General features: G+C 37.0%; 1 protein-coding gene across 3 annotated transcripts; it reads right to left on the bottom strand.

The window, feature by feature from the left end:
• Positions 1 to 3120: 3120 nt before the first annotated feature.
• LOC103705748 lies at positions 3121 to 16387 on the bottom strand. Of its 3 annotated transcripts, none has more exons than XM_008789590.3 (5): positions 16098 to 16387; positions 6512 to 6715; positions 6290 to 6412; positions 3826 to 3928; positions 3121 to 3633 (listed from the first exon to the last, which is right to left on the bottom strand). In XM_008789590.3, the coding sequence occupies exons 2-5, from the start codon at positions 6604 to 6606 to the stop codon at positions 3340 to 3342; spliced, it is 615 nt and encodes a 204-aa protein (XP_008787812.1). In that variant the 5' UTR covers positions 6607 to 6715; positions 16098 to 16387; the 3' UTR covers positions 3121 to 3339. The 3 variants fall into 3 exon arrangements, with proteins under 3 accessions (XP_008787812.1, XP_008787813.1, XP_038972004.1); XM_008789591.3 differs by having other exon boundaries at positions 16075 to 16369; XM_039116076.1 differs by lacking the exon at positions 16098 to 16387 and having other exon boundaries at positions 6512 to 6797.
• Positions 16388 to 16655: the final 268 nt, after the last annotated feature.

Genomic DNA, 16655 nt, shown 5'->3' on the forward strand with positions numbered 1-16655 from the left:
GTGGATTCATTTTGGTTTGTTTGTGAAAAATCTTAAGCGGCTAGCTATCTGGATCCTCTCTCAGATGGTCTTCTCGAGTGGCTATGAGTATAAATAGTCCACCTTTGCCCTCATCCATAATAAACAGACGAACCGTTTGACATATAAGCGCCTCAATGTCCTTGTATATGTCCCCCACAATCCGAGATTGAGGCTGAAGTGCATTTAGAAGGAAGTGGAGCTAAAGTACATAAATTCGATCCATAGTGCTTTCGTTGATGATGAGGATGATCCTATGATCGGATGGCTTGTGGGCTAATAGCAGAAGCCGAAGCTTGATGAGTGAGGATTGCCTCCATGGCCGGCCAATTTCGTAGCCAACAAGGCTAGGATCAATATAGGGTAATGGAAAGAGAGCAATATTCCATGCATCCTTCCTACTGATCGACCACAGCCATAAGGGTCACTAGGACGCCGATCACCACTTGACTTTTTGTCCAAGATATTTTCTTAGACGAGACCGCTACGTTATCCAGTTGACTTGGTCAGGAGAGCGACATACATCCTCCCAACATAGCTAGATAGAGAGGGGCATAAATAGTAAGCAGACAGTGAGTGGCACGAAGGATAATTAGTCAGCGAGTGGCACGAAGGGTAAGCAGGCAGTTGCTTAGCACACAAAAAAGAAAAATAAAAAAGCACCTACAACCCCAATTGAGTGTGGAGGAGAAGCCAGCTCCTCAGATTCAGAGACCAGGAGCAGCAGTTTTGGTGGTCATAGATCTACTGGCTATGAAGAGAGTGGAGGACATGAGACCACCGTTTATGAGACAACCATAGGGTAGTCTTCGATTCACTGGTGAGTCCTAGTTTATTCATGCTACACAGGATAGTGACCATGGTGCACGATTTGGTAGAGCCCGCGAGGATACGATTGTATATAGAAGATAGGCTCCTTAAGGTCATTCAAGAGGATACGATGCAGTTGCAGATGACCTCGCACATGGAGTAGGATTCGTAGATGTATTAAATTTCGAGTCGTATACTGGATCCCATTACTTGCAGCCATAGGCAACCTATGACTCATATAGATATGGATATGGATATAGTGTGTTGGAAGCATCTTCCGGTTACTACTACCCTGCACAGTTCGGAGCATTTTATGAGTCGGATTTTACTGTCGGCTCATTCAAATGGGCCCCTTTACAGTCGTTTTATCAACCAGAGGATACCTATCAGAATTAGAGGTTCAGCAAGAGATTCGAGAGTGTTTATAACCCAAAGCGTGTTTTTTATGCGATGAACATACAAAACTACAATATCGTTTAGTTTGAGGGGTGGGCTAATATAACTCTTGACTATGCTAACGATCCGGATATCTACGAGAGACATCGTCACTCGACGAGATTTTAGATATCAATGTGTATATTGTACTTTAAATATATGTAATTGACTGTATTATTTTATATTTTTTACCTTACTAGTTAATTTTAAAATATTTCATATTGCTTCTTTTAGCATGCAACATATCACTAATCATTTTATGTTTTGTATTACTTTAAAACAACAAGATGCATTATTTAGGTTAAACTGGAATCATAGAAACATCAAAAAATATTAAATTAGATTTAAAATTATTGAAAAAGTTGAAAAGAATTGACTACAATTAATCGAAGTTGAAAAACTCAAAAAAAAAAGGTGTCCATCGACCGGTACGGATCCCAGTACTAATTCAGGGGATTTTGCTGCTATCATTCCGAGTTTATGCTTGCAAGTTACTTGATTCTACACTTTCAACATGTTGATCACCAAATTTTTGAAAAATCTGCCTTTTTTTTTTTTTTTTTTGTTAAACAAGAATTTATTTGACATGCAGTGGAACATGTCAGCTTGTACGGGCAAAAACAGGCTCCAATTTGGAAAGAAACAGACAATGGAGGCCTCAATATATTTATGTAATTGACATGAATTGAAATTTTAACAATTAAGCATTAAAACAACTATTGTCAAATTTCCTAAATACATTCAAGTGAAAGAAGTAATATTCACCAGCAGTTTGTTTCTGGTTGCTCCAAAAATTGCACTATTTCTAGCAGGACCAGAAAACCATTAACAGGGGACATTAGTGCAGCTTTTACCATGATCTCCATTCACCAAGATGGAGAATATTGATGGTGATCTTGGTGAAATATTGTAATTTCGGGATGGGCAAAGATATCAACCTGTATTTGCAAAGACTAAGGCACCAATTAGTTCAGTTGGTAAAGTTATTCTGCTACGGTATCCAAAGACCTCAGTTCAACCCTACCTGCAGGAGGCTGGATGGACATCGCCCCATCCCTTGGATACACACACACACACATGCATATGTTCTCATCTTCTTTTTTTTTTCTTTGCTTAAAACGAATGCTTCATACAGTGCGTGTATGAATATACCCAATAAAGTCAAAATACAACTCACGGAGTGCCAATGGTAGCTCCCCCTCCCCCGACCAAAGGGCGTACTCTGAGTGGTAGGCCGCGTAGGCAGCCACCCACCCAATCGGCCGCCCCATTGGCTTCCCTAAGTACATGCTTGGCCTGGATGGCCCCCCATCTCTCATCATCATCCCTATGTCGCGGATCAAGGGGTAGTCTGTGCTCTCACCCCTCGACCCTCTCTGAATCCACCTGATGACCGTGGCCGAGTCGACCTCCAGAATGATCGAACTGGCCTACAGCACCATCCGCGCATGTCGAAGACCCGCCCAGGCAGCTCGCAGCTCTGCCCCCGGAACTGACGTATCAAACAGCTGGCAGCCACCTACTGCCATTACCCTAGGTGCGGGCCTCGTATGACAAAGCCTGCACCGCCCCGCGTACCACCATCCAATATCGACTCGTCGAAATTGATCTTGAGGAAGCTCGGGGGTGGGGACTCCTATGTGACAAACACCGTCTAAGGAGCTGCCGGAGCAGAGAGGGAACCCTAGGTGTTCTGAGCTGTCAAAGGTCTATCTGAAGAAGGGGTGGGCCTGATCTCCGTGGCCTGTGCTCGTATGTTCTCATCTTGCTGGAACTTTGATGTCACACGTAATTAGAAGCTTCCTATAAAGACATGCACAGAAATTGAACACATGGTGAATCACAGGCTACAAGGTATAAGTAACTAAGACTCGATGAATATGCCACTAGTTACTGTGTCAATCTTTGATACATTGTGCTAAAACTGCGGACAAAAAGCTATTTTCATTTATTAAGAAGACAACCAAAGTGTGAATTACATACCCCCTGAAGATGAAATGTTCGCTAGTTTCTGAACAAACTGATCAGACAAAGGACAAAATTTAACAAAGCCCCTTATATAACCATGAATGGAGTTCACCAGCGCTGACCAACATTCCAGCCACGAGGCTGGCCGCCACCTGTACCACTTCCGCCACCTCCTTGTTGATCTTGCCTCTGCGCAGCCTTTTCAGCTTTCATGTTTCGCACAATCTCAAGTATCTTGGGATTAAAGAAACGATCATGAACATATTTCTTCTCCTCTGCTTGTATCTCTTTGATGGCACTTGGATATGGGTTTGGAGGTGGTGCCTTCCCCTGGAGGCGTGCAATTTGTTTCAACTCGGCGTATGCCTTCTTCTTTGCTTTCTTCTCAGCACGATATTCCATCTAACAAAAAAGGAAAATTGTTAAGACAAGGATATGAAGATTCAGTGAAGTAAATCCAAGCAAAGTTCCTGGTCATAAGAGCTAATGGACTTGTAAAAATGGAAGGATATAGGGGTAGATCAATGTTTCAACTTTTGACCATGGGCTCCTGAAAAAAAAATTTATGAAGAATCAAAAGAAACGGGGATATACATCAGCTACAGCCATGGCCTCCTCTTCACAGACACCCTGTCCTTTCAGTTCCAGCACGCGCCAAGCAAAAACTCGTGCAGGAGGGGGATCAAATCCACTTATCCTGATGAAAATGAAAAATTCATTATTGTAACTTCCCAAGGCACCAAATTCACTCGTGATATAATGTAGTTAGGGAAAAAAAATGGTCAAGACTAATAATTATTAATATGATTTTATTAGAATGATAACAATTTAAAAAGGCAAAAACTGCGAAAGGCTGGTCCGACTAGATGAAGGAATTAAGTAAAAGCCTGTACAAGGGATGACAAGGTTTCTGACTTTAAGATTTCAGTTTCATCTCGACTGAAATGCAACACCGATGAAAGTTTAACCAAGAATCTGAATGTCTTGGACGATGGAAAACAACCCGGAGATGAATTTATCAGTCAATATAGTATGTGATCCAACAATCAAATGAAGGCACTTGTACACAATTATTGATCAGCCATTATCTAGTGATATTTCAGATTATCAACCAAGACATACAGGGCTACTTTTCTGAGCATTGTAAGGAATGAATAGCATAATATTTTTTTAAAAACAAATATGATTGACATTATATTTTGTAATACCATAATTTGCAATGCATTTAAGACAGATATAGCATCCAATATAATAACATAATATAGCAGATTTGCTGAGATGTTACTGCCCACCGCCAAAGATACATTTAATGTATTGCAAAACATGAAATTCTTGGATTTTACATAAGTTTTAAAATTGCATATTATGATTTTATAATACTAGGTGTTTCCTTGTGCCATGACGTTACATAGAATCCCTATAGGGTCATATACCTCTACAACACTTCACCATAAGAATATTGCCTCATTTCAGGCATGTGCTCATCTACAGGATAAGATGTGCCTCAGTAATATCTAAAGAATATGGAGATTTCCGCATTGAAAGAGAGCGAGGATCTCTGTCCCAAACAATTATGTGGATTCTGCATAATTTTCAAGAGAATTCCACCTGAAGTCCCCTCTAACAAATATTAAGAAGATAACACCCTACCATGAGAAGGATAAATCAAATTCCTGATCAAAAGAAAGGTGAAAAGTAAATATTATCAAGCATATGGGCCGTAGGCTAAAACCACTATATCCTGTCTTTGTGTCTATCAGTCTCTCGTTCCTAAAGATTTGTACTAATGCTAATCATTACCTCTCATTGAATGGATTCACACTAGATAATTCTGTCTTGAAACAAATGTCTTATTTATATTTTTTGAGATACCACATTTTCTTCCTGTTGATAGGTAATGCTTCAGTAAATTTCTGAGAGGATACACCCTCTCTCGCCTGCAATTAGAGTAGACTCATCCTCCTCCAGGAAACAGTCCTTATTGCGACTCTTGTCAAGTAATTACTATGGTTAAATGTAAACATCATATATTTAAGAGAAAACTCTTGAGCTAAGATGAATGTTTTTCACTGCTTTCCTTTTGCAACATGGTGCTAGAAAGGAACAAGATGTTGAATAATATTGAAGAACTCCAAAGATGAAAAGGTTATAATGTAGGAGGACAAGCACTCCTAAAATGAATTGATTTGTAAGGTATTGCCATCCCTGAACAAGAAGGAAACTATGATAACCACATGATGGAACGGGCACTAACAAATCAAACAAATGAACATGCCAATAAATTAATTTTCAAATATTCAGATCCTTTGAGGTAATGAAGTTCTCTGTTCCTCATTGTTTGGTTCAAGATAATCATCATGACTTCTATTAAAAAGAATCTCTGAATACCACATCACTAAGAGGATTGCCACCAGATAAAGTTAACTCTGAAAACAGGCACTCCAAATATGCTTCTAATGAATATTGACTCAAGGGTTGGTTTTTGCAAAGCATATTGTATCAGCTTCATCCATGTAGAAATTTATACCCGTCAATTTTTCAAGAACAAGATCTTCCATGCCATCAATTCAATTGAAGACTTCTGAAAACATAAAATGCCTTGTAAATCTATAAAGACACAATTAAGAAACACAAAGTCAAATTATCCCACATTCAAAGTATATTTTGGGCAGTTACATATTGCCGAACGTAGAGGCATATACAGAAGTATAACCAAAATTTTGGTAAGTAATGTTCTACAAATAAGGACAGTTGACAACCATACAAGAAATGTGGTGTTTAAGGATGCTTTTCTATCAATAAATTGTTAAAATAATCAAAATTCTTATATTTCTTAATTACATCATGCAGGTATCTTCTTATGAGCATGTAAATTTTTGTCCAAATTTCTTATATTGAAGTTTCGCCACATCAATTCGAATATTTGTCATTCATTATGAATCAAATATATTTATCATGTTAAACTTCCATGCATTATGACAAACATGACAAATAATAAGAACACACAAACAAGATGTTAAAAAAAAAACAAAGCAGAGATAGCAATCGAGAACAATACTTTATGGCATCGTGGTATAGGGAATCCGGATGTTTCCTGAAGAACCTCTTGATGTAAATATCCTCCGGCATCTCAATCTTCTTGATCTTTCCATCGGTACGAGGAAATGCCACGGGCGGTGCCCTGAGAGGCACAATCAAATGAAGGCATCCATTTTTTCTTGAGTGAAATAATTATAATAAATAAAGGGAAGGAAAATTTCGAGAAGGGAAAGGCTCGTACCGTTCCATGGCCTTGAGCCAAACAGGGGTGGGCTTGGCGAGGCCCTTCACCAGCTTCCTCGTCCTCGTCAGCAGATCTCCTCTCATATATGACATCTCTTCGTTCCGATTTCGCTCGCCGTCGCCACCGCCGCTATGCGCAGTAAAAGTTTAGAATGAGCACTGAAGAGCAAGCGGACCGGGTATCGCCGAATCTGGACAGAACCTGCAACGTTTTTCGGTCTGTTTATTGGGCCCGTAGGTGATCCATCAGTTGAATTAAGTTTGGGTGCAGAATGGTAACCCGATCCATTTTTTCCCCTTTTTCTACAACATAGGAATATAGGTTTTTTTTGGCTAAAGTGGGAAATATAGGTTTTTTAAAAATTAAAAGACACTCGCACAAAAGCCTTTAACACTTGATAAAATTTGATGAATTTTTTTTTCTAATGAGATGCAGGAGGAGGTGTAATATGTAAATTCCAAATATATCCTTGAGCATGTCATTCAATACAAGGATTCTTAGTCCATTGTCCAAAAGTTTGAACACTAGATCTCTTGTTTTGGAAGCAAAGAAGATTAATATATCATTCCGTGGTGCATACACAGCATGCATTAGTGTGTGCATAGTCGAAGAAGAGTTAAAAGTTTGAATGAATTTTGATGAATATTTTACCATTCTTCTTATGCCAATATTTTTCTTAGATTCCCATTTTGATGAATTTTCTTTTAACTCTATGTTTCTCAATCCATTTCTTAGGTAGCAACAATGAATTTTAGTATAGTGGGAGGTTATCTCAAAGTTAAGACCTTCCATATCGAGCTTACAAAACTTTGACCTTGCTAAACCTAGAACACCTCAAAGTATGCTTGATCATTTTCTGGTGTTAAACCATTGGCTAGCTTGCTAGAATAACTTTCTCACTTTACAGCCAAAAAGGAAAAGTTCAAACGCTAGAGGATGTATTTTAATGTTTGTATACATGGAGTAGATGCTTTAGCTCCAAATGAGTGCATGAAAGGGTATGCTATATCTAATCAAAAAATAGAAAAAAAATGATATTCATAAAGCAGATAGATGGATTGACATTCACATTTGAAAGCATGCTCTATTTGCTTTTTCTTGATTGTAGGTGGGTCTGATTAGAAGCAAGCATGCAAAAATCAAATATTAGAGAATGTCGGATGACCAATCACGGGTTTCAAGTTCTATTATAGTTACATATTGAAGATTCATTTTTGACAAGTATCATGCAATTTTCCTGATGCATTTGAGTAATAGGCTTACTTAGTGATAATCTCAGGGCAATTGTTATAACTTTTTCTAAGATGCATTTTAGACCCACTTTAAAATGGAAAGTAAGTGTTCAACTTTAACCCAATATAGTGTGTCAAAAACTGCTAGTTCAATTTGTTGGCACTTCTCTATTGAAGATTGATATAAAAAAAGAGGGAAGAGTCTTGGCGTATGGTAAATATATTTTCTTTTTGGTGTAAGAATATTGCCCTTACATGAAATCATAAAATGCTTTAGTTGTTTTTCTTTTTGTTAATCAAGAGAATCAGAATCCCTTTTGCTTGATAATCTACCACTTGAAGATTCTATGTTTACATTCTTCTTTTCATTCTCTTAGAGCCCTATACGTGCAATGAATATAACTTACATTAATCATGGGAAAAAAGAATGATAAAAAGGGTGAAAACGGATTGCAAGCCAAAGAAATCTATTACATATCAAAGAAAGAAGATAGTGTCACATGATGACTATGAAAGGGGACTTTAGAAAGAGTCCAAGAGAATAGGTCCCATGATAGAGTTAAACAACGGAGCAGGGATCTGTCCCTAAAGTTCACTTTATAGTAGTAGAGATGTTTCAAGAAAGCCTTTTTTTTTCCTTCTACTTTTTTTTTGCTCCTTTGCCCCTTCCAATTATTTGGCATTAAGTTCTTCCTTTGAGGGCCATCTTTGAATTTTACACTTAATTTCTACTGATTGAAAATTTTATTCCCATCCTTTGATGGTCATTTTACATTTAATCATTCTTTTTATTCAATAAAATATCTATTCACATGCTTTAAGAATCATTTTTTATCTATTCATCCTTCTTATGTCATGGTTCTATTCTTTTTTTTTTCCTCTTAAAACTACAATCACTAAGAACTCTTAATTGTGTATTTCTTAAGCTTTATACCTTTCCGTCCATGAATTACTCTATATGGTTTCCCATTTGAAGCAATCCAATTTATCAAACTCATGTTTATTGGAGAAACTAGAGAAGCCCACAACTCAGAACATGGAGCTAGGATATAGGGTTGTTTAACAAAGTGAGAAAGATAAGGTCAAATTAAGAATTGCCCAGCTCAAGGAAAGCTTGAATCAAGCTTATTTTGCAGCTAAACAAATCAAACATGAAGTTGAAATTAATTTCAAACTAAGATGAAAGCTAACACTGCTTGACCAGGGTCTATTTGATAAGATTTGAACATAAGCTTGATTCAAACTTAAATTGATTTCAATTAAATTTAGAATTATCAAACCGAACAATTAGACTCATACTTTAAAATCAAACACAAATTTGAGCTCGAAATAATAATAAGCAAGTCACGCTTGATTTTAGAGTCTAAGCTCAAAATTAATATCAAATGAAGCTCGATCAAGCTTGGCCCAATTACAATATCGAAAGGAACCTAGCTATCCATGCTTCCACTGCATGGGCACGCGCCAGCCCTAGCTCATGCATTATTTAAGTCAGCTTGTACAAGTCGGAGCTAATTGAGACAATTGGGCTCCAGATCTAAATTAGTTATGCCAAAATGAGCTCAGTTGATTTGGTGCTCTCCTTGACTTTTGATTTTTTTTCCCCTTCTCTTGATTTCATTTATAACTTTGGCTAAGTGGATTGCATTAAATTTCAGAACATATTTGAATTAAATTATAGAGACATTGCTGGCAATCTTTATTATTAACTAATTTCTCTTCATATAATTTGTATTGATTTTCTTGAAATTCTTGGTATTTTAGTGACTAGGAAATGAATTTTCAAATAATATAATAATAAAAATACATTATGAAAGATGGAGGAAGAGAATATAAACAATGTCACATTTAGTTTTAGTGTGATTGCACTATATCATAAGGTTTCCATTGAAATCATTGATATATTCACTGAATAATTCTTCACGTAGTTATTGTTTATGTTTGTTCGGTTAACTTGATAGTTGCTTGGTGCTCATGAATCTTCCAGTGGATGAGCAAATTGAGATTCTTAGTGTAACTATTTCGAAGACTCGCATACTGTCGTTTCACAGTTTTGGATGCCGTGCTTTTCTGTTATTTAGAGCATGATCATCCACAGACATTACTAACCAAGCATGAATTATGTGACACCTTAGCATATTCAAGAACTCAAACTATTTACTACTTTTATGCTTATCTTACAGTTTTGGACTTATGCTATTGTGCTTCCTTGTCCATGTTCAGTCAAGCAGTTTAAAGTTTGGTCAGCTTATATACACTAGTTCACGCTGATTTCTAATCCTAGTTATTCTCTATTTGATATAAATATAGAATTAAAGATCAAGAAGGCAAGGTCATGCAAGACAAGGTGCAAAGAACAAAGAACTACAATTCAAATATTAGGTTGAGTTAGCTAAACAAGCAGAGTGATATCAGCAAGTGAAGGAAGAACGAAAAGTACAATTCTAAGAATAACCTTCTAAGTTCAAGCTAGCCACAATACATTTTTAGGTAGAGAAGTGGCACAGGTTACAAGTTACATGATGTCCCAAAGTTTTTGACATTTCAATATCAAAAACCCTAACACATGGGCACTTCTATACAAATATGTACAGATAAAGATGTCTGCACATGTCAAAATGCCTTGACTACTAAACCAAGATAAGTGGTCAAAGATACTTTGTATTAAAAAATTATAATTATACAGTACTGCACTAGAAAGAAAAATATGCGCGACACTTAACTAGAACTATATAGACACTTAGGACTCATTTGGTTTGCGAGAAAAGACGGGGAGAAAGTATAGTCAACGGAAAAACAAAGAAATGCCTCTTGTTTGGTTAGAGTTTTCAAAGGAGAGATATGAAAAAGTAGCATTTCCATAGAAATACGATATTTATGTATCATGAAAAAGAAAAATCCACGGTAGATATGGAAAAGCTACTTTTCCACCGGTTGGAAATTGAGGTCCTTTTTTTCAAAAGTATCCTTAAGCCATTAAAATCCATTGGTAAGGTATTTTTCTTTATTACGGATAAATAGGTATTTCATATAACTTTTTCAGGAAAGTAGATGCTCAACCAAACATAAACCACTCTGCAATGTGCCACTTTTTCATGATCAACTAAACATGCCAAAACTATTTTCTCAGGCATCATATTCTCAGGCAGCGGCGGCCCAATTCATTAGGGGCCTAAGGCGAACTCACTAAAGAAGGCCCTTTTTTTTTGAAAAATGATGAAAATTTTTTAATAAGAATAAAATACTTTAAAAAATTATTGAAAAATAATTCGTCTAGCTTTTTGAGATGCAAAATTATTAATCAAACTTTTATACTCAAGATTCATTAAAATGCTATTTTCAATCGATAATATGGCTAATCCATTTAATTTTTTTTATGACATAGTTGACTGCAAATAAAATTTTATCAACTTTAATTTTGAAAAACTTCTTTCAGCAGAAGCAATTGTTATAGGTGTTGTTAACAATATCCTGTAAGCAGTGCATGCATGTGATCAGAATTGCCTCACACTTAAGGGTTGATCTACATGAAATACATGCTACATATGATGGTGGCCCAATAGTCAGGAAGACAACTTTTGTGGCTCTAAAGCATAGGTTACCATGGTGGTAGGGCCTTGGTTATCACAAGTTTGCTATCTTTCAAAGATGCATGTGCCTAACCTCATTAGTCCTAAAGAATACATTATTATAAGAATGGTGGTAAAGTAACATTCCTTGAGCTCAAGATAATTACATGTTACCCAGAAATATTAAGTATCGGACCATCCTGAGTTAAGTCAATCGAGCTCTCCTATTATGTTTATAATTAGTTAAGTGCCATCTGACCACCAAATGCATAAAAAGATCAATTCAATCTTACAACTTGAAATTTAAATGCTTGAATTTGGAAGAGTTGTAGTTAATTTTGCCATGAAAGTCACAAAGTCAAGCGCTAGCCGCTAAACACGTAATCTACCGATGTTTAGGAAGGACATGTAAAAATTGTGAATGGAATTAATTAATTACTATAGACTAATAGCAATTTTTATTCTGTAATTTTGTTATACATATGATATCTGTATCAAAAAGATAATAAAAAAGGCATGATACATTTACTGCTCAGCTGTTGTTTATTCTTGGCAGATGTGGTAGCAATAACTGAAATATGATTTGGAGCATGGTTGGAGCAGGGGAGATTGAATAATTCATAAGTGTGTGGCATTTCAAGTAGAAGATTCCTACTGTTGAGGATCGAATGAGTCATCTAAAAAAAGTAAAAAAAAGGTGTAAAACTCTGATGCTTAAGTACATAGACAAAAATAACCCATGCTTCTCTTCATGTGACACAGTATTTAAAGTTTTAAACTATTAGAACTCTGATGCTTAAGTACATAGACAAAAATAACCCATGCTTCTCTTCATGTCACACAATATTTAAAGTTTTAAACCATTAGCTTTAAATGAATTCCTTTCCAACTGTAAGTCCTGGACTCCACATACAAACCAATTCAAAAAACTAGCATGAACTGCAAAGATCTACTGCCATGTATATTCATGAAAAAAAATAGACAGAACAAAAAAAGGCTAGCTACACCATTTAAATTAACATTTTCAAATTTTAGGTAAAGAAGAAGTAAACTTGTTACTTGGCAATAGATAGCCAATACCATGAAAAAGCTAGTACTTTTTGGAGTCAAACGGCACTATAAGCATCATTTCATTACAAAAGGCATCAGATCAAGCCACATAAATGCAAAAGAGCCATTCAGCAAGGTTCCAAACATACCACATTCTCTGTGGATCCAATCGGAATCAAACAAAACATGAATAGGTACAGCAGACTCGTCGATTCACCCCATTGTGGAACCCCCAAAACAGATCTTTTCCCCTTCTTTCACAGAAATTTCTTATAAAAATTAAAAAAAAGAAATTTTTAACACATATAGCGCATCAAAACCCCCAAAGATTTAAATTTAAGAGAACAAAATGAGGAGCAGGAATGAAGCAAAAACCTAGGAACAAAATCCAGCAGCATTACCTTAAAAATCACACAGAATCAAAAGAAAACACCCCGAAAGATCCTAATCGAACATTCGAGAGAATCTGGATAGGAAAACAACCAGAAAAAAAAAAGCGTCTCGCTATGATTTCCAACCATACCTCTCGGCCAAGACGATTAGAAAAGAAGAGAGACTCTTCTCCCTCCCTGGTGCGGATCGGAAGACTAGATAAGGAGAAGAAGATAGAGAGAGAGAGTTATAACAAGTTCCAGGAAGGAAGATGACGGCGCTGCGATGGAGAAGAGTGGGTGTTTTTCACGACGAGAGTTTCATTGTTTCAGTGAAATAGCTCTACGCTTCTAGGACTGCAGTGGGCCTTTCTTTGGGCCGGGGCCTTAGCCGACCGCCTCAGTCGTCTAAGATCCCAGCTGGCCCTGTTCTCAAGAATCATCTTTGCAGAAAAAATATTATGAGAAAAAAAATTCTTTCCGTGAACGAAACGAGTCCTTAGAAAATTTTCGGATATCAGAAGGAGTTATCCCTCTGATGCTCAAGATGGGACGACTTCCAAAAATGGTAAAATGATGAAGAAGGGTAAAGGATTGAAGGAGGTTGGGATCCATCATCTCTGTATTTTAGGATACCATAGGCATGTATAATATTAATATTTCTGCTAACTAGCTAAAGGTCCTCTTTTGCATCCCCTTTTTTGCCCTATTTCTTTGTCAATTTTCTTCCAAGCATTGATGTTACGCTTGGATAGTCTATCATGGCACGAGCATTGCATAGAAACAAGATATTTTTTCCAAGTTTCCAACCCGATAAGAGGGAAAAAATATAAATGGGGTTATATAGAAAAAACTAATTTAACTAAAAAATATATATTTAAATATCTCATAAAATTCTCTGAAATTTTTTTTCAAATAAAATATTAAGAGACATTATTTATCAAAGTCTTGCAATATGCTTTTTTTTAGTTTCCTACTTAACTTTAGGATTTTAGAGCAAAATGCCATTTGGGAAAGTCATTTTAGAGCATGCATTCTTAACTAATCTCTAAAAAGAATAAAAGTGCACTTTTAACATATAGTTGGTTGAACTCATTGTTGGAGGTATACAATTACAAATTTTTAAGGCTAAAAAGTCTGATCATTATCCAAGTGTATTATGTGTATCTCATTCTGATATATATCTGATATCAATACAAATTCTAGGAGCTGAATGCAAGTGTTGGAGTAACACAGCTTGCGATAAAGAAAGACATTAAGGATGACAATATCCAGCAATTGAAAAAGTGGAGTACTATATTATCATGACTTGTATTCTGTGTCATATGATAGTATGACCCATAATCCAGACCAAGTGCTGACACGATGGTTTGATAACTGGGTGTACAAGGGGAAATCCCTTTTTCAAGCTTCTTGATGCATCATGTTATATCATGTGGCCAAGTGCATTAAGCATAGGTACTACAGAGTTCCTAAAACAAAACATTCAAGATAACATAGTTTCAAACCAATTGTAAATTCTTAATTCACAAATGACACAGATATTCTTAAACAGTAGCTTTTCACACAACTGCATTATGAACAGATTCTTTTATTTCTCAGTACTCCTCCCATTAAGTGATGAAAAAAGAAGCCCCACTTCCATATTTTGTTCCTGAAAGATAATGGAAGAATATAGATAAATTATTAGGCTAGGTCTAGTAATTGTTTAAAAAATAGCAAGAGTGGTTGGAAATGTTGCCAGCTCTTGATCTTGGTCATCATTTGCATTACAAAACAATGTTGTACTTTTGAATGGTTGTTCTGGAGGTATAGCTGAAGTGAGTAAGTTCATGTTATTTCGTTTTATGTTCTTTTTGGAGATAGTAAGATCCTTTATGAAGATCAGTTTTCTGGAGGTGCCAGCTTATTAAGATGGTAAAGTCCTTGGCAGTTGGACCATGTGATCTGGGATCAAATCCTGCCTTCAGCAGGGTTTGGGGATTAGGGGGTATTTTGGGGAGGGCTACTCCCATTGTGTAGCTCATTGCCTATGGGCCATTCTAACAAGAAAGTAGAAAAGATAAATGGCTAAAGGGTTGTAGACTAGATTTGCCATTTAAGTAATGAATAATGGTAGTTGAGGGTTAGGACATGACTTTGGGAAGAACAATAAGATGAGATGGGTGAAACATAGTGAAATACTTTAATGTGCTTCTGTAGACATTACTAATGAAGAAAATTAAGTGATGTTATCTAGTCGAGAATCTCTAGCTTGTTGTTTCCTGTTTGCACATTAATTTCCCTGATTCTCCAACAAGGTGATAGTTTGAAAGTCATTTGGATACAAATCCAGCCTCGAATAGTCAATCAATAATGAAAAGAAAAGAAGAAATAGGATATACATAAACAAGCCTCTTATAGTGGAGCAGTCTTTGTCTTGTCTCATTTTCCTCTTCATGTCTCCAAAATTCTGGGATGCTCAATATACTAAAACGCGAATCTGATTTGTCCAGTGATAACATTATCAAAATCAAACCTAAAATCAATTAATCTATTCTGATTTGTCCTGGTTGAACATTATGAAATTTTCTCTAGATGATCATGATCTGAGATTGCTTACGCCTCAATCTGAATGAGGAAATGTTGCTTCTAATATCTTAGGTTTGATATAGCTATTTTTCTACCTATCTTGCTTGTATTCATCCTATGATCAATCAGTACCATTCAGTATGTGCACTGGAAATTGATTACAGAACCACTAATGGAGTTGAATTTGGTGAGACTAATCCATACAGATTAATATGCTTTTTGGGAAGGATACCTCCTAGAACTGGACTGCATATGCAAGAATCAAAAAAGGTACAACAAGAGATGGTTCATTTGTTGGACAAATGTTTATGATGGAAAAATGCCACTTTGATGATTTTTAGCCTTATAGTTTTGCATTATGTCTTGGAACAATAAGGATTAAGCAAACTCCTTTATTGTTTGACACATGGCCCATTTGCTTTTGTTAATTTAGACTAGTTAACAATTTAATAGTATCTCAAATACTAATTCATGACTAGTAGGTCCTTCTCTTTCCCAAGTTGGATTGTCCAGGAGTTCATCACCTATGCTAGGTTTGGCGTTCTTCACGGTTTCTCAAAACTTGATGTGATACTTTATTCCATAGAGTCGACCCCACAGAGAGGATAAATCTTGCTAATTAAGCTATTCTTTTGAGATTATTATTATGTAATGATACTAAGGAGATTATTGAAATGGATTTGTAGTTGATTGTTTCTGAATGACACTTTGGACATTCTTTAAAGAAGTTGAGCGAAACCCGAAACAAAAAATAAAAGGAATCGAACCTCTGTCGGGAGTCGGGACTCACCGGAGTCGGGAGTCAAGAGGCGGTGCTCGGAGGAGGAGGCCCTCGGAGCCGGAGGAGGGGCTCGGAGGAGGAGGCGCTAGGACGAGGCGGAGCTCGAAGGAGGGGCTCGGAGGAGGCGCTCGGAGGAGGAGGCGCTAGGACGAGGCGGAGCTCGAAGGAGGGGCTCGGAGGAGGCGCTCGGAGGAGGCGACGCCCGGAGGAGGGGCTCGGAGCAGGCGCTCGGAGGACGAAGAATGGCGATAGGGACTCGGGAGAAGAAAACTTTAGCGCTGTGCTTTTGACGTTTGGCGCTCCATTTCGGGTTCGGGTCGTGGGTCCAGGCCGCAGGGGAAAGTGCGGAATTTGGGGTTCGGATCGGGTCGGGTCGGATTGGATCCAGATCCAGTAAATTCAAATCCAACCTATAAAATGGTTCGGGTCTAATTTTAGACATTTTGTTTTTATTTTTTGTTTTTGTTAAACAAGAATTTATTTGACATGGGTGGGACATGTCAGCTTGTACGGGCAAAAACTGGCTCCAACTCGAAAAGAAACGGACAATGGAGGCCTCAATATATT

Source organism: Phoenix dactylifera, unplaced genomic scaffold (assembly GCF_009389715.1).
Source record: "Phoenix dactylifera cultivar Barhee BC4 unplaced genomic scaffold, palm_55x_up_171113_PBpolish2nd_filt_p 000051F, whole genome shotgun sequence".
Lineage (NCBI taxonomy): Eukaryota > Viridiplantae > Streptophyta > Magnoliopsida > Arecales > Arecaceae > Phoenix > Phoenix dactylifera.